At 40.4% G+C, this 19,516-nt stretch overlaps 1 protein-coding gene across 1 annotated transcript in view; it reads right to left on the bottom strand.

The window, feature by feature from the left end:
* CLYBL (citramalyl-CoA lyase) overlaps window positions 1-19,516 on the bottom strand; it is a gene marked incomplete at its 5' end in the record, with an annotated part of 132,827 nt that overhangs the window by 62,935 nt on the left and 50,376 nt on the right. Inside the window, one exon of the mRNA XM_066340477.1 lies at window positions 15,318-15,507. Coding sequence (XP_066196574.1) covers window positions 15,318-15,507 — 190 coding nt within the window. The remainder of the gene's footprint in view (window positions 1-15,317; window positions 15,508-19,516) is intronic.

Below are 19,516 nucleotides of genomic sequence, written 5' to 3'. Positions count from 1 at the left end.
TGTGGAATCAGTTCTGTCTACCAGCTGAAATCTTGTGTCCTTGCCTTCCTCAGTGCCTTCAGGATCATAAACTCCAGCATCTGACAGCTCCTGCAGTCAAAACTCCTATTGACTGACAGTTCATTTTCATTCAGGATTACAGCAAAGCATGTCCTCTAGTGAGTCGCTCAGCACTTGCACTAAAAATTTGGCTTTCTTGCATTCCAGAAAGCTGGGTTTCTTGTGACCCATCACATGCTCCTGCCAGTAGATTCTAGCATGGGCTAAGTTCTCCATGAGAGTCAGAAAGAATTTGTGATACTCCCTTCAGTTGTTTAAAGAAATATTTGTTCACAGTCTCTCCTTGATCAGTCACAATCAAGACAATTCCTGTCTTCTGGCTTCCCCTCTGACCTTGATCCATCAGCTTTCAGTAAGCCTTTTACCCATGCTACCATGGACATGACCATTATTTCCTCTTCACTATCCTAGCCATTTTAAAATAAAAAGGCCATGGCTTATGTGCTTTGCGTGTGTCTCTTGTCAGAGTCTGCTAGGCAAATTTTGATTGCTCAAGGGCCTCAGACAGAAGATATATGTCTGATAACCTTGGCATCAAAGAGACAACAAGCTACCAGAAGAGGACAGAAACACTGCTGAGTAGGCACCAAAGCAGACTTTCAAGCACTTAGAAGCACATTCAGGGATTACCAGTGTGGCTGGGAATAGCACTCTTGAATGCAGCTGTCTGAAGTTAATTCAAGGCAACTATAACCTGTTCCAGTGCTAGGGATGCTTCAAAATACCTGAAATTAAGGTATGTGAAGCTGCATGATGAAGAACAAAGTCTAGTGTTCATGATATCCATTGATTCTAGCTGGGTAAAGAAGAAGACAGGACAGAACAAGCTGCCGTCATGATTTCATGATAATTACTCAGCACTGGTGAAGCTGCTCCTGAAATACAATCTCCAGCCTTGGCCACTTACTTCGAGAGAGGTGTTGAGAGACTGTGGAGGGCAGTCAAGATGTGAGAAAGCTTTTGACACTGCTGCATAAAGCAACTTCAAAGGAATGTGCTAATGTGACAAATGATCCCAAATGGAAGTTCTAGTTTCCCCTGCCAGATACATTCATCAGTAAAACAAGAAGAAAGGACACAATTCTATAAATGCTCTGCTTTACTCAAGGAATTTGGTTTGATAGCCATAGCAAATTTACTACACATACTAATTTTACTGAGCATTTACGGAGTTCAGGGTGTAAGAAAGCCACTTGTCTGGCTTCCTGTATGTAACTTGCCCATTTAAAACGTAGCACAAGTTCTCTTTTCTTGAAGAGTGAGAGTGAAAAAAGGGCGTATAGGCAGCCCCATGTGAAACCTTAGGCAAGACTTCATTGAGCTGAGAGGCTGCTGCTTTGTTCAACTGGTCTTTAGCGGCTCCTCATTTGATTCCCTAGCATTTCCTCACACCCTGTCATCCACTTACCAACTCTTGGACCACACTGGAAAAGAGCCTCCTTATCTCCAGCTACAGGGGACACAACCAGCTCATAGATGTTGCCTCTGGCATTATCTGGACTTCCTGCCACTACCATTATATATGCACAACATACATTATTATTATTATAATATTTTTGATCCTAGTCTGCTTTCCAAGACTATCTGGCTTTGAAAGGTGAGATTTGTGGCTCTGTTCGCCACTAGCAGCACAATGAAATCCCAGAGATTCCACGGCAAGAAAAGGCAAGGCAAAGGCAAAGGCAAAGGCAAAGGCAAAGGCAAAGGCAAAGGCAAAGGCAAAGGCAAAGGCAAAGGCAAAGGCAAAAGAAAAGAAAAGAGAAGAGAAGAGAAGAGAAGAGAAGAGAAGAGAAGAGAAGAGAAGAGAAGAGAAGAGAAGAGAAGAGAAGAGAAGAGAAGAGAAGAGAAGAGAAGAGAAGAGAAGAGAAGAGAAGAGAAGAGAAGAGGAGAAGAAGAGAAAAGAAAAGAGAAGAGAAGAGAAGAGAAGAGAAGAGAAGAGAAGAGAAGAGAAGAGAAGAGAAGAGAAGAGAAGAGAGAAGAAGAGAAAAGAAAAGAAAAGAAAAGAAAAGAAAAGAAAAGAAAAGAAAAGAAAAGAAAAGAAAAGAAAAGAAAAGAAAAGAAAAAAGAAAAGAAAAGAAAAGAAAAGAAAAGAAAAGAAAAGAAAAGAAAAGAAAAGAAAAGAAAAGAAAAGAAAAGAAAAGAAAAGAAAAGAAAAGAAAAGAAAAGAAAAGAAAAGAAAAGAAAAGAAAAGGAGAGGTCTCTGAGAGCCCTTGCTTACAGCAAAGAGCTGTTGCTCTTCCTGCAGGAAACCTCACCCCCATGAGCCATGTAGTGTTTTGCTATGTTTTGTAGCACACCTCAATGAAGAGATGGATGTAGGAAGAGGTAATGTCTGCTGACCAGGAATGGGAATTGCTGTCGGAGGCTAGAAGCCAATTGCTCTTTCTGCTAGTTTCTGTCAATTCACATCAAGCACTACTCGGAGGTTGCTCAGCACATGAATCACCTCTAGCTACAAAATAAAGCATATGTGTGCAGGGCTGCTTGTAACAGCCTCAGGCACCGAAAACCACAACCCACCTTCACATTTCTGGGTATTTCTTTTTCTCCTCAGCACTTCCACTGTACCTCATGGATGATAAGCAAATTTGACAACATGAAGCCAGATTCAGAGGTCAGGTGCACTGGCTGGCAATGCTCAGGCAGTGCTGCTATTGTTTTCCACATGTTGGCCCTGAATGAGCTTCTACAAAGCATCTACTCCAGAAATACACATAGTCAGATACAAGAGCTGTGGGTGGCAGAGTCAAGCATCCTTCATCCCTCCCTCCCTATTCCATGACCTCTTTCATAGTCAGGCAAGCAGCCAGCCACAGCAGGCAGAGGATCATCTGGAGGAAGGGTCTTCTGCTCAGTAAGCCTATTGCCTTCCAGAGACAGAAGGCAGATGATGAGGGTGGCTGCAACTCTCTTGTCATCTAACAGTCTCATTCCACATAGTTTTTCTTTATTCATCATTTGACGGCTGCTTCCATATGAAAAATGAAGAGCTAAGATACACTAGGTGAGGAGGTAGAGGAACATTTTAAAAGCAACCTGTCTTATGGGCCAAGTCTGTATACCTTCCAACTCTGACAGCAAACCTGGAAAAAAATGCCATAGCATTGCTCATTACTTAAAGGGGAAGGAAAAATAGATCCTTTATCGAGGACCGTGTGCTTCAGGGAGACATCAAGTTTATGTCCTTCTTAATGTGAAAAATCACAGGCACATTGTACTCCCATTTCTTTGAATATTCTCAGGACCTCAGAGGGCAGTGGCAATGGCTAAAATATCCCTTTGTGCTTTAAAGCACCAGGCTTACGGTCTATTGCAAATGGAATAAAGAAATACATTTGGAGGACAGATTTTTGAAAAAAAGCCACAACAGAGGGCGAACAACTATTTCCCATTCCTATAAGGGTTCATTATCCTTGGTGCAAAATGCACACAACAGGATATAAATCTTGGTCCTGTTGATGCCAAATGGTGTGAGTTTTCTCAGTGAAATGGTGTGAGTTTTCCCAGTGAAATAACAGTTCCAAGGTTCTTCCTCATGGCATTGCCTTCAGAGGAGGATAGACAGTTTGGCAACTTAGATATTTCACACTCTCATTTGTAATCATTGAAATTCTCTCTTTGATAAGAATGAAGAAATTTATGAGACAAGATGGAAGCCAAAAGAGGTTACTGTAAAATCTGTAATGCATCAACAACATTGAAAATGATGTTGCAAAATCTAGAAAAAATTGATTGTCATATTTTTGTGTCTGGTAAGTTTACTAAAAGAATTCTTCTTAGCCTTCCACACAGAAGATTACTAATTTCATTATTTCAATGCTGCAACTGTGATTAAGTAAAGGCTCAGATTCTAACCACAGAACCTTTAATTTACAGGACATGCATAATTCACAGTTTTAAGTAATGAAAGTTTTGTTCTGCAACTCTGATAAGGACAAAGATTTTTTAATTTAAATATGACATGGTACATACTCTTATAGCTATTCAGTCTATGTATTGCAGGACAAACAAGTTCACTGTCCCACTCATGCCCTGTAGCACTGCCTACAGCCACTGTCTCAGAACTGTTCTTAAAATTGTGTAAGGAGAACTTCATCAGGGTCTCTGTGGAACAGCTTGATGGGCCCTTCAGAAAAGTGATGAGTGTTCCTTCTGCACTGCTGTCAGTCATCCTAGAGCTGGAATGCAGACAGCCTCCCAGGACAGGAGAAGGCCTCGGTGGCTATCCCATGCTCATTTGGATAACTGAGAATTAGCCACAAGGGATATATAAATCAATGTGTGGGTTATATGTGAATTATCAATTGTGGGATCTCTTCCTAGTCAGTGTATTTCCTTTGTATTTGAGGCAGAATACGACCACTCCCAGATTTCACCTCATGCATATTTCACTCCATTTTTCCTTCCTGCACTATTTGTGCCATTTATCTTGTCCTATATTCACTTTCTTTTTTCCCCCTACTTTTGGGAAAAGCATCTAATATCCCTGTAGCATTAGTTTTTCTTTGTTAATGTCAAAAAATGTTAATCCGTGAAGACTTGCTTCCTAGATAATGTTAATTCAGCTGCCAGTTTTATAATAGGATTATGCTTTCCAGGATTTAAAAATCCCACTTGTTAGCTACAAAACAGACTTCTACTAACAGCTATAAAATCTAATTTAATCCCTATTGGCATTAACTAAATAGCTGAGGTATAATTTCTGTCTAGCTGCACTTAACACCCTGCTATTGCCATAAATATATAAAATTCCCTTTGAAGTTATAAAAGAAACTGTTTGCTAGGATAAACAGGGTCTCGTGAGTCCAATCATATGTTATCTCCAAGGCATAACAAATGTTGTTTACATATTGTAAGGATTTTGTGGACAGCGTATTTAAATAGATTCATCCATGTTAACATGTATTAATTTGCCCTTTCTCTCAAGAAAATGCATATTAAATTATGATCTATAAATATTCTATTTAAAAATAATTGGTTAATAAGTGGAAGATTTGGTCTGTGTGGAATCAAAGCTTAAAATGTAACCAATAACCTGACTAAGCTGGAAGAAAATACCAATTTGTTCCACATATCCCCTTTTAATGCCCAATTGTATTGTGAAACCTTAGAAGATAAAGTTATCTTAAGTCTGGCATAGAAGCAGCTATTTTGAGGCAACGTAGCAAGAGGCTGTAACAAGTAAGGAGGAAAGAATGAGCAAGCCATGGTTTATAATAATCCTAAAATGAACAGCCAAGATCTTTATAACCACTAGCTCCCAAATGAGGAACAACACAAGAATTTATGGTCTTCTGCAGCTCAGTGATCAAAATAAAGAAAAGTATTTATAATTATTTTCTCCCAGTCTTGAAATAACTGGTAAGTAGATTGTTCTGGAGAGGGTAGCCCTACTGCTCTGCAACGAAAGAAGGATAGCAAAAGAGCCATTACAGCGATCCACAGTAGGCAGCACTATGTTATGCTGGACTTAAACCAGCAATCTCAGAGCAACCAAGCTGCCTTAAAGACAGAAATGGTTAGTCAAATTCAGAAAACACTAGAATTTCATTTATGCTTTCAAAAAGATGTAAAGTGCTGATCAGACTCTACAGTCAGCTTATCACTTTCCTTATTGATAGACAAAAAGGTAGTTCATTTTGTGATATTATAGGCAAAAAGAAAGATGAGCAACCTCGGCAAAGCAGCTGACATTAACATCCAAATCTGTAGGCTGGCTTTGCACATGTGTGCAGTTGTTTTTGGACACTTATACAATTTATTTTGGACAATATATTTAGATATGTTAACAACTGCACATGCTCCATATAGCTATAAAAACCACTACCAAAACAGCAACTTTTCAAATGCAGCTGGATGTTTTGACTTACCCATAATGAAGAAAAAAACTGGCAAGTTTTTCACTTCTTTGTAAAAGAATTTCTTGCTTGGAAGCCCAAACTCTGGGCATAGTAATGTGTAACTTAGGGATGCATTAAGAGCTTTCAAGCCCCTGGAACCTACTACATACTCTGGAGCCAGCAGAGCAGTGCAGGTTTAGATGGGAATAAAAAAACCACATATAGTTCCTAACGCTCCATCTGCATTTGTTATGGCTTTTATGACAGGGACTAGAAAAATCACAAGACTTGCATATTGTGTTCTATTCTGTATGTGAGTACACATTAGATTTGTGGCTCTGGATGCCCTCCACTATCAGTGAGCCAGAGATTTTGGTTATCATCTTGTTCCATGAAAGTGTATTCTTTTGGTAGGCATTGGAATGTATAAAGCATTCCAATATATAAAATGTATAAAGCTATAAAGCACAGCTTTAGAGTCTTTCACAATTTGGAGAAGAAAGTAATTCACAGAATATGTAAAAACCAGGGCTTTAGGAAATCATAATCCATATGTTTTGTCTTCTGTTGAACAGATATAAATTGCTCCACTCCAAGTTAAAGGGATGTAATGGCATGGGTTTGATTCATGGTAGAAATAAAAGGCTGGCTTTAAATGATTCTATGCTTATTTCACAACTAGCACAGTTCACATGTCTTCCATCCAATGTATCCTGGTGTATAGCAGGAAGAAGCTCAGACTCCCTAAGGGCTTAATTCTGAGTTACTAATTTAGACACAAATGTCCTTAATTCATTGTGAAATGTTATCTGAATAAGGACAGCAGAATCCATAGCACCGTCAGTATTGTGGACTCCTGCTCATACAGTGCAAGGAAATGAGGCTTTTGCATAGGTACTGGTGGTACCACCACTGAGTGCTAGGATCCTTTTCATCTGGTCTCCAGGAGAACAGTAGATGAACCCAAAGATACAGATGTTAAACATCATATTTTTTTGGGAATCTTGGCAGCTGACACCTGCCAAGATTCCCAAGCCTAGCCATGTCAACACACACCTTCACCTTCATCTGCAACTTCCACGTATATGGTTATGCTGTTTCTCCACCTGACATCAAAAATTCTTTTTCCTTACCCAGCATCTCATCACTTTTCCTTGTTTTCCTACCTAATAACACTACTGAACCCCATGTGAACAGGTATTGTTTAAACATTTTGGTAAAATAAACCACAGATTTCCCCACAATCTTCTGAGTATCTCTGAGGTTCTTCTCAGTCTTCAGCAGGACAGATCCAGTTTTAACGGCACCAATGCACTGGGAAAAGCACCATGCATTTCCTCCCCTACCTATCTTGCCCAAATCAGACCACAGAACCACTGTACCACTACCTGTGACTGCAGAGATACCTTGTAGACAAGTTTACCCAAGAGGGCAAGGGCTGTATTCTCTGCGTGTTACCACTTTCTGGTCTGTGCCCCTATTAATGGGGGCCTGTGGGTTTCCTCACTCTTCACCTGCCACGCTCTTTTCAAAGTATGGAGTGGACTACTGGCTGTGAGCACAGTGAAATCTCAAGTTCAAGACTAGGTTTAAGATTAATTGCAATAGAAACTTGAATACACAAACACATTCCAATGCCTACTCATTGCCAACAAAAAAAGACAAAGGAGATTTGGGGCAAACAGTGTTAAGTGCTGAGTATCCCTGTGACTGAGACAGGGGCAGTACCTTTATCATTTCCTCACCCCTGGTGCCATTGCAGCCCTGACAACACAACATAACACCATACTACAGCATAGCACATGGCTTTGCATACAAAAAGTGCCCAAATTTGATCCCACAGATTGTTTCTCAGCTACTCATGTAAACTGGACTTTTTAGTACTAGCTTGGTTTTCTGTAGCACACTCGAAACTCAACAGCTCCCTTCAAACCAAGTGATAAGTGTTTGATGACCAGGTCCTTCCTGCTAAGAAAACAGATGAAATACTGAAACTTGGTCCAGAAATGTGCAGCAACACATTCTAGTCCTGCAGTTAGCCTTCAGTACCCAGGTGTGTTGATGTGCCTGCAGACAGTCGACTACACACAAAAGCTGAAGGACTGTGACTTACAAGTCCATACAAATATTAACTGTATGTTTTAAAATATTTTCCCAGGTCTATTAATGCGTTCCTGTCTGAAATCCCTGTTAATATTGAGCCAAGACATTTTCCCTAAGTTTCTAGACACCATTCTGTCAGCAGTAATAGTTGTATCAGTAGATGTCCAAGTCCAACTTAATTGGATACATCTGAATCAGTGGAAAAGAAATAACTGGCAATTCAAAGGCTCTGCTCGAAGAGAAACAGGCATTACTGAGCTCATTAAGAAGAAAATTGCTGAATATTGCGATCTCCTTATGAATCCTCAAATCTTTATGTAAGGAAGATGATTGGCTTGTAGAGTAAAACAATAGGAACAAAAACTTTTATTGTCACAGTCAGTACTCAGGAGTGGCAGTTCTTCCAGGACCATGGTGGGATTAATGAGGAAATGAAAACACTTTACAACTTCCATAAAAATGTATATTCATCAGAACTCTTCAAGGATCAAAAAGGCCTTGCAGAGTTTCACCATACAGTTCAGCTTCCCTACAATAAACCAGAGAGACTTTTGGACTCCCCAATTCCTACAGAAGAAATTTCCCATGCTACTCAGACTTTTAATAATGGCAAGCCACTGGGGAAAGCAGCATTCCCATTTTAATTTTGTGCATCTTTTGAAGAGAAGTCACCCCACTATGCGCCTGTGTACATTTAATCATTCTCTACACACTTTATCAGCAAGCCTTCTCCCTGTAGGAGGAATACAATTAGGTACAGTACTAATTTATTATAAATAAAGCAAAGACCTGGTAAAATAACCTAGTTATCAATGTTTCATGCAACTGTGCCTATGAAGTACTAGCTAACAGTCTCACTATGAGCCTAGAGAAATACCTGCAGCATTGATAAATCCTAACCAACACGACTTTATTAAAAAAAAAAAAAAAAAAAAAAAAAAGAGATTATCATCATATAATACAGGAAAACCGTTGGTTTTAATTGAAGTAACTAGAGATTTATGGAAACCAACTGGAGCTTTCTTCCACTAATACTATAAAATCCTTCAATAACATCAGTACATCAGTAAGGAAACACATCTCAACAAAGAAAGCCTCAAATTTTTTTTTGTATACCACGCTGACCTATTTTATGTATTTATCTCCACCTCTGAATTTAGCTGAAGTGTTGTTTTATGTGCAAGAGACTCTTGTCATCAATGATAAGGAATAAAAAGGTCAGAAGGTCCCAGATTAAGGGGAAAATGGTAGGCATGGATGCTCTCTCTCCAGCATGCTGTTTGTTCTGACCCCAGGATCAGAGAGATGGAGGAGGCATTCTCACAGGGAGAAATCTCCATAAAATCAGCATGTTTGTGGATTATCTGCTCTTAACTTTAATGAACTAAGAGTCATCTCTTACATATATGTTATTCATAATGGAACACTCTGAAAGGTGGCCAGGCTTTAATCCTATTTTTTTAAAAAGAGAATTCAAAAGAATTAATTGATTTTTCCCTCTTCCATGACACAGCACAAGTTTTTAAGTGGCTCCATGATATTAAGTAGGAACGCATTTATGCTATGGTTCTAAGAGGACATGCTTCAGATTAGTCAAAGGGATCCTTCCCTACACCTCCCCTTAACACAACCAAACTTCCCCTCACTGCTGAGGAAACTGGGGAGTACAGGAGAGGATCAGGAGCCACCACTTCCCCTCTCAAGGAAAGGACATGGGGAAAGGAGAGAGCTGAGGCTTCCCCTTCCCCAGCTTCTCTTGCTTAAGTGCTGGAGGAGAGAGCAACTTTTTTCTAAAAGAGACAAAGCCACATAATGACAATTCATATTAAATAAAGCTTAGGAGCTTAAACTCTAATCAGTCTGACATAATTTAACAGTCCAACCCTGAATATCAGTATTTTTTTATTGGATTAATGAGGTCTATATAGTTCCCAAGGATCAACAATAAAATTCCCTATTTTCAAGTGTTCTATGCTAAAGGAGTGCACAGATGTTTCTCAGCCATATGTACACTCCAAGGGATTGCTTTTACACCTCTGATACAAAAAAAAAAAAACCACGAGCAGAGGGAACATGGGGCTTTGTTTTGATTCTTAATTATAACACCGGGGCTCCCCATGGAAAGAAAAGGCCAAATCCTAGCACTTTCAAAATTTGCCTGAGAGAATTTTCAAGGGCCATCTTTGGCAGGAGGGACTGTGCCCCGTCTGGCCTGATGGCACACTAAAGGCAGCTGCAGAGTACACCCTATTATCCCAGTTTTTCAAAACCACCCTGCAGACCGCAAACAAGACTAAGCCACAAATAGTTTGGTTTGAAGGCATCAAAATTCTCCAAAATTCTTGCCAAGGACTCAGAAAGATACATAAAGACTGCAGCAGCAGCCCCAGCGGTTCTCCTGCAAGGCTGACCGGGCAGCTAACACTCCACGGATGCTCTGAAGAACAGCACCACAAAGACAAGATCCTGCTGGGAAAAAAATGTCGTTCTAGAAAACTCTCTTGTAAGGGCAGCAACTTTACATAACCCACAGGAACTAGCTACAAAATCTTGGCTCACTGTGTCCTTGGAAAATGAACGCACTGACATGGAAATCTTCCTTGCTCCAACAGGACGAGAAAACTTTTCCTGATAATAGATCCACCTGACCTACAAGCACAGTGAACAATGCAGCTGTACAGAGGAAAGCTATAGCAGGGACTGCTGGCCTGGCTGAGAGCCCTCGAGACAGCTCAGCTCCTACACAGAGATCTTTAAATTTCATAAGATGCAATTCAGCTTGCTGGCTTATATGAATCATACAAGCATGTCAATGCAGCCATTTTTAAAACCTTTTTATTTTTTACAATCAAAATGAAGGCATATTCAGACCTTTTCCTGTGAAGAGCTGAAATAGATTCAGGCTATTTTTGTCTCTAAGAGCATGATGCATTTGTGACCTATCAACACTGCAATCTGTATTATTTCTAATTTTATAGTTTTAGATTTTATATTTGAACTGTTCGCTTTGAAATACCACCAAACTCATAAATCTGAGTAATTGCTTGAAAATGTATAACAACATTTGAGAAACTTCACATGTACATCAGTGGTAAAGAAATCCTATATTTGTCTGTGAATAGTACCTCAGGGAAGGTAACTTCTCTTTACCAATATTCAATTGTTCCCACAACCAAAACTTAAATTTCTGTTGCAGAAATACCCAATGTCTTACAGAGTCAGAAACCTTGAGAGGCAGCTGACAGTGTACATCATGTGACACTATGCATCTGAACCTCTAAAAACAGCATGTGGATCCCCAACCAGGATTTGAGAACAGCATGACTTGTAAGGTATGTTCAGCAAGACTAAAGCTACCTTGTAAAAGAATTTTTCAGGAATGTCAGCATATCTTCTTATCACCTTCTTATCACCTTTCCTGAATTTTTGAAGACCTCCCACTGCTCTGCCTGGTCCCAAAGGTGTTGCATAAGCCCCCGTGTTACTCATACCAGGATCAGGTCTAACCCTACTTTCAGGTCTAGTACTCAGCATACTATAACAACTTTGCTTCTTAGCCATTTCTTCCCACTGGTTCTCAGAAAATCCACTGAAAAGTTTTCTCCTTGTGAATACTGTGAAGTTGTTTCTGTTTTTCTGATTTAGTCATAATATCAGCTAGAAAATAAGTTTGAAAAGAAGAAAGAGATGACACCTGAGGTTGTGGTCAGTGCTGTAGCTCTTAAAGGTAAGTAATGCAGGCACTGAAATGGTAAGGAGGTTAGGGTATGGGTACGGGTTCCCCTCTTCTGGTGCTCTCTGTCAGCCATTAGAAAACATAATTGTGAGGGTAAGGCACAGGGAAGGAAATCTTTCAAAACTTCATTGACAGAAAATATTGCATAGAAAATAGTTAAATATTTTTTTTTATGGCTGCAGTCTTCAAAAGCTGCTACTGCAACCAAATACAGTTTTGCAAATGTTATCAGTTTCAGTAAAAGGAAGCTCATCTTCCTCATTTCCTTCTGAATGAGCAACCGAATAGAGATGCTGACATGCCAGATTATCGATCTGTCAAATTTTAACTTAATTCTAATATAAACCACACAGCATCTTGTTAAAATAGACCCATTAGATGTGGTTCAAACTTGCTGCTTGGACTTCATGCAAATGAAGATCTGTAGACCAGCAAGTTTGGCCCAAGGCACTGTGAACCTTCAGTCAGGTCCTGTTTTTCCCCAAATGCAACATTTCTGCAGCAGTTTGAAGGAAGTTCGTAAGTAGCATTTTAAGTAATATAAGACACAGCAATAAACTGTCAAATTCATCAGTACTATTTAAGAATAATTAATAAAGGACAGACTCAGCGTTGCTGTGCTTCCTAGTGTGGTTTTTTCCCTTCAGTTTGAAGTGACCCATTTGCAATGGGCCACTGAACACTGTACTTCAAAGCATGTTCTTGTCATATCTTTCACACAAAGTCTCCAAACACCTCATAAACATTAATAAATTAAGCTGCAAGAGCAATAACAATTTCAGCTTCACATTCATAGAACCTAAGTCTCAAACTCTTCCTGAGTATCTGTGGCAGATCTAAAAATGAAATTCAAACTTCCAATCACTTTGAATTAGGCTTCTCTACTAAATCATGCAATCACACAGTCTAATTCAGGTTGGAAGAGATCTCAGGAGACCACCTCAAAGCAGCATTAACTACTGCTCTACACCAGGCTGATCACAACTTCATCAAGCCAAGGCTTGAATACTCTCAGGGAGGGAGGATACACCACCAATTGACAAGTCTCTGACCATCTGCACGGGCAAGACATTTTCCCTTGTCTCCAGTCAGCATCTCCCCACATGCAACCTGCGCCCAATTATTTCTTTGTACTATTTCTGAGTTCTTCTGAGAAGAGTCTGACTCTGGACCCATTCAGCTCCCCTCAGGAAGCAAAGTGTCCATCAAGACCCAACTCAGGCATTTCATCTCCAGGATGAAGAAACTCAGCCTCTCCTCCCGTGCCATGATCAGCCTGATGGCCCTTCATGGCTCCTTCCCATTGGTCAGCCTCTTGTCCTGGGATCTGCAGCTAGGCACAGGGACTCCAAAATCAAGTGGAGGTGAAGGTCTCCCCTTCCCTGGACCTGCAGGGTGCAGCTGTGCCTGCACAGCCCTGGGGCTGGTTGTCACCTTTGCTGCAAGGATGCACCACTGACCCTGCGCAGCTTCTTGTACAGCAGCACCCAGGGCCTTTTGGGCAGAGGTGCCTTTCTCCAGGCTTCAGGAACATCCCCCAGCCTTGACTTTTCAGTGACGACAGACAGCAGCTTCATGATGACACGACAGTTCCTGCAGAGGCCTCCAGTGCATCCTGTCTGGTCCCACAGACCAGCTTATTTAAATAGACCCTAACTCCATCCTCCCCTACTGTGGCTCCTCCCACCCTCTCTTCAGTTTTGCTTCTAGGCTTGAGACTGGGCAGACTCTGACAGTAAAGCCTGCAGTTTCATGGAGCAGTGTGTCCATTTGACTGGTTTTCCTTCTCATTTTTACTGCTGATATACTTGTAGCAGCCATTTTTGCTGTACTGCTCATCCCTCACCAGTTTTGATTCCAGACAAGCTCTGAACTTCCTCATTCTGCTTCTATGAGCCTGGACCACACTTTTCTGTTGCTTCTTGGTAGCTTGTCCCCACTTCTACATCCTGTCTGCTTTCTTTTTGCATTTAAGCTCAGGCAGGGGCTCATCTGTCGTCTCAAGTTTCCACTACCAATTTTTCCCCTAATTTCTTTGAAATCTTATACCCAGTGGCACAACTTCACTTCAACAGAGCTAGAATTTTACCACCCTTGAGAAATTACTACTGTCAACTTTGTCATCTTGATAATAAAATTTTGGTTTTCTGTCATTTTTATTACAAATAAATGCTTATGCTATAAATTATTTGATATAATTAAACTGCACCTAAAAATACTTCAGTTTGCTACACAACTACATCTTGTATCATCTTACATCACCAGCCTCTGAAATGTGATGAAACAATACTGATTCACTGTGACAGGAGATATAATCTTAGTCTTTCAACACAGAATTTTAGCAACTGAAAAATGCTTTCCAATCATCTTCAGCAGCACACAGGAACATCCAGCATTGCTATTTTCACTTTTCAGAATTAAAATAGGTATATGCAAACCCTGTAAAACTTTTACTTTCCAACATACCTGTAAAGAGCTGAAGGTCAAAGAGAGAGAGAGAGTCCTTCCGGAAAGCATTAACTCACACGAAAAAGAAAGGAATCAAATTTCATTCACATTTTTGAAAGGACATGGGAAAATTTTCAAGCTTGTTTTCCTAACTTTCTGGACAGGACATTTATACTCAAACCATAAACACTGCTTGCTGTAGTCTGAAGTATGGAGACACAGTTAGGAAAACCAACAAATATGAAAATAATGTGATAGCAAACTTAAATTCCTGTTGAGAAATAGCTTTCACTAGGAAACATTTGCACCAATTTCTTGAATACATTGGTTAAGATGCCTGACTTGGCAGGTACATATTAGGTTGGACTCAGTGATCCTAAAGGTCTGTTCCAACCTAAACGATTCTATGATTCTAAGATGTGGAACATAATAAAATGGTTACTTCCATATATTAAAAAAAAAAAATTGTTTGCAAGGGAAACTGAATGCATGTTAGATTCATTCTCTCTTTTTCTACAGTTTAGTGTTAACAAAAACTTGGCACAGGTACTCGACTCATCTACATCTCCCACCCTGCTGTCCATCCCTGTTCCAAACACTGATATGCTCAGGATCTAACTTCTCCTTCCTTGAGAAACATCCCTAACAGATTTCCCCCCCAAATTTCATTTTTTGGAAAATACATCTTTCCAAACACCCCAAGGCTCAAACCCAGACACACGCTGCTTTGCCCACAGTCTGAAGATGCTTTTTTCAATAACAAATCGCCCACCTGGTGATTCTGAACTAACGCTTCCTTTCCCACTTCTCTTCTTACAGACTGTTTCTTCCTCTTCCCTAAGAAATGTGTTGCAATAATAACAGTATCTCCCACTCTTCTGTGATGACAGCTTATGCCCAGTCCTGTATTCCTGCAAAACTCCCTCCCCGCTTACTCACACGGGATCTCTTTGAGTTCTGGGTAACCAGATTTTCCCAACGCCTTCACAAAGCCTATCACTGTGACATTACTTTGTATATCTCAAGAATTATCTTTGTCTTTCTGGTTGTCACTTCCCCAAGGCAAAGGCAATGTTTTTCCACAAGTTCTCTTTAGTGCTGATTATATCACACAGACAATTTTTAATTACCTTTCTGTTCAGAGCAACACCATCTTCACAGTCCAACACTGCACAATCTACATTTAGTGATGGGATTTTTCTTATCTTCTTTTCATCATCCGCAGGTACATACAGCACAGCCCGTCTGGGAACATACTTGTGTGATGATGCAAAGCGATAACTAAGCTTAGGAACACCAGCTGGCAGGGGAGAATCCACCCTGTAAAGGATATTGTTGAAATTAGACTATTGGTAGCAATGCTGTAAAGAATACTTGACTATATTTTAAAAGCAAAACATTCCTACCTAGACAGTGGCTGGTTTTGGGCTATTTATATGTATTTTCTCCCCTTTGGAAGAGCCAAGTTAGGGAGATATCAGTATAACAGTTAATTACAATATAAAGCTCCAAACCCACTGTGTTCAATAGAAGTTGCAAACATAATTGAAGGCCTCCAGGGCTGAGGTTTATCCATGCAGCCTTAATTACACTGCCCGTTCTGGGTGCTACAGCAAGTATGAAATACAGAAAGGTGGTGGTTTTTTTTTCCCTGTCACAGGACTCCTCTGTAGGATGCAAACTGTGCTGGGAAAGGATCAGGATTGCTTTGGGGAGGAGGCTGCTATCTGCCACATTTCCTCCAGGAGCTGGATGCCATGCTGTGAATGAAGCAGGGGTCCTGGTTAAAACAAGCACAGGTTTGTGAAGTTCATTTTGCAACCTTAGCATTGTATCAACAAATGTATTTGCATGGAAATTTTAAATAAGCAAGATGGATGGAGGGGGAAATGAAGAAAACAGAATGAAAACCCCATGTAGTGTAGAGCCTCACTACTCTCTTCAGACCTTCAGATCCACAGCACAGACTTCCACCAACAGAGTTCATAAACCCACCAGCATAAGCAGCAAGTTTTTAGCTCTGGTGTCTTTAAAAATTTATAAATGCACTTCAGTGCAGGTGTGAGCCTTTGGTGCCACATGGCTTGAGAGGATAACATCCCTGTGGCCCGTAGGTGTGAGGTCTGGGGTGGTCTCCACCATGTGCAGATATTTCTGGTGAGAGCCCAGCTAACCCGCTCCAGGCAGGAGCTGGGTTAGTGCACTTGGAGACTGTGGGACTGCCAGAGGAGGCTGCTCTTGAGTGCCGTGGGGAGCTTGCTTTGCTCCATAATTATAAGTTCAGAGAAATAAATTATAGAGGGTGCCACTGTGTTTCTTGGCCTTCCAAAAAAAAAAACAAACCCATGCCTGCTCATGTTCCTCCCCACTGCATGTTGTACCCCCCAGGCCTATTCTCTTACATCAAAGATGAGGACAAAATAAGACAATTTACCTTCATACTAAGCACAAGGCACTTACACCACAAAATAATCCTACCATATAACACCACTATGCATTATCATGTATATTATTCAGCACTTTGAATAATGCAAAGCTTTCCTAGCACCATGCTGAACATGTCATTATCACATCATGTCAGGGACCCATGCATTTTCCTATGCCCCTCTTAATAATGCTTCCCAAGTTGCTTGACTTGGACGACACATGGCTACACACACATGTGGGTTTTCGTCAAAGCAAACATGACTAACACTCTCAAATGCTTGGAAACGAGTTCAGTCGATCTAAATCAGAACCAATGTGGTGTGTCACTGACAGACTGCTGTAATACTCGCCTTTCTAAGCTGATTCTGTTGAAGAACCCTCTCTTTCCCTAGAGTATGCAGCCTAAAAGCTGAATATAAAACGTGGGTTAAAAATATGAAGAAAGCTTTTATCACATTTTACCTCAGTAAACTAAATTGAACAGGAAAACTATTCCGTCATCTCATCTGCTGCACTTTTGCCTATCCTGTATGGATCCACTTTAAGAGCCTACAAAAACCACTGCCAGGCTCTTCTGGTAATCCTTAATTCAGTTTAAGAAATGGGATAACTTGGCAGCTAAATAGAAATTATCTTATTAAAAGTGCCAGTGTTACCCTTGCTAAAAACAGCAACAGCTTCAAGACACAGATGGTGGAGGTGTTATCTACATCTGGAGACACGCAAGTGAGATTTACTGAGCCCCTCCAAAGCACTGTCTTTGGCTCTCTCTCTCACAAACTACTTCACATTTCCTGCTTCAGGCTGAAGTGGGGATGGTAACAGAACTTGTGGCAACTCAAGTGGCTGCTAGACAAATCCACTTAATCTCATTTTCTTGCAGTAGTACACATTGGGAGAGCAAGGACTAGGTGGAAGAGTGGTTTATCTCAAATGGAAAGAGGAGGATCTTTTCTCAGTGTGACACAGAGGTCAGTAAAGAAGTCTGCAGTCCTTCCCTAAACATATATGAAAGAACAAAAGTGATTAGTTTCTATTCTCTTTCTCTGATGGCTTCAGCCTTGTGGTTCCCAAGGGCACAAAGGAGTCAAAGAGCTCAGCCCATTAATAGTTAACTCCAGCCTAGAGCCAAGCAGCCCCTGAAGCACCCTTAATGACTGCCTCTCACCAACCCTCCAACCCGCCAGAAACCTGATAGACGTGGCTAACACCATAATCTCAGAGCATGCTGAGATGAGATGTATCTTCTGTCACACATGTTTCCCAGGATTTCTTCTGGGCTGTCATCAAACCAAGGGCTGTTTGACCAGCCGTTTTCCCTCTCACTGCTGCAAGCCCCATGAAGGCAGCCCTGCTCTGCATACCACACACAATGGTGTTGTGTAGCTGAAAGCACCATTACCTGCAGACCAGATTTAGTCAGGTGTCACCATCCAGGTCGACGGACCTGTGTTTAGATGGAGGAGCAGTACAGCTTCCTCAGCAGACCACCTGACACCAAAAAAGTGATAGACTTAATCCATTAGAACGGCATCACTTAATGGGCTTCATGCTGGAAATGCTACTACCTGGTGACTATTGGTATCTCTTCCTCATCTAAACAACTTTTAGCCACATGGGCTCAAACAAGAGGTTTCTCAGGTCACAAATTATAATAAAAAAATATACTGTTGGTGGGATATCTTAGCAAGTTGAAGAAGAAATAATTTTTTCAAAAGGTATGGCCAGGAAAAAAATATATACAGCAGGAGCTGGTGTAAGTGGACTAACACAGAATCTTTCTCCTTTCAAAACTAACACCTTTAGTAACAAATTAAGGGTTTTCAACAAGTATCTTTGAATATGACCACAGTAAATGATATCACATGCTAATTCTTTGACATACATTGTTTAATCATCGCTGTGTATTTTCCTTGCAAAGTCATATTTTATGTTCTACAATAAAAAAGCAGAGGAAGACATGGATTAATTAATAGATTCATTTGTCTATAGACTTATTTTAAACAGTGGCAAGGCTTGGGGTGCTCCATATATGAGCAGTTAGCTACTCTGGTAGGAAACATTCCTGATTATCTTGACTTCTGTTATTTTGATAGAATAAAAAAAAATCCCCAGCAGTTGCTTTTTTAGGACAAAAAACCCACACAGCACTGCAGTCTCGATTATACTGTTAACCCTGTGCCATAAAGAGGAGGAAAATCTTACATATGTTTCCTGGCTCCAAGTATTTTAATGATTCAAACTAAGCTTGACTATGTTTTAAACTAAACACATGGACAAAAGCCAAGTGAATTTGCTAAGACAATGTTTCTTCCTTTAAGCACTGTAAGTTAAAACAAGGACTAGGCTATTGGGTAATGCTCATTAAATTGTTTTACAGCAGCATATTTTCATTCATAGCATCTGGCAGCATGCTGAGTGCTCTTGGGTTTTGGAAATAAAGCTAAATTTCTTCAGCAAACATAACACTCTACTAAAGTCTTCATCAAATATGTAAAAGTAGCTGGCAAGTTAAAGTTACTCGTGGTCCTCTGAGAACAATTTCACCCAAGAGTGAATAGTTCATCCTCAGAAAGGAGAAAAGAAAACCTATTTGACTACTAAGAGACACTGCAGTTTGCAATGGCAGCCATACAGCATGACTACGAACGGTGAAATTACCCCAAATTATGCAAATTTCCCTGCTGCAAACTGCATTTTCGCACTCCAGCATTGCTCATACTCATACACATACTTAACAGCACACACCTGTGCAGTCCCATTGGAGCCAACAACGTGTAGCTCACAAAGTAAAGTACTCGCACAAGTGATTTCCAGCACTTTAACCTGGGCCTCTGTTCTCTGGTTATTTGCAAAATCAAATCGGCCCTGGAAGATCTGCCAAACACATAGAAAAATATTC

The sequence above is a fragment of the Sylvia atricapilla genome, chromosome 2, assembly GCF_009819655.1.
Source record: "Sylvia atricapilla isolate bSylAtr1 chromosome 2, bSylAtr1.pri, whole genome shotgun sequence".
Lineage (NCBI taxonomy): Eukaryota > Metazoa > Chordata > Aves > Passeriformes > Sylviidae > Sylvia > Sylvia atricapilla.
The sequence above is the reverse complement of the archived record's forward strand: the minus strand, read 5'-3'. Positions and strand labels throughout refer to the sequence as shown.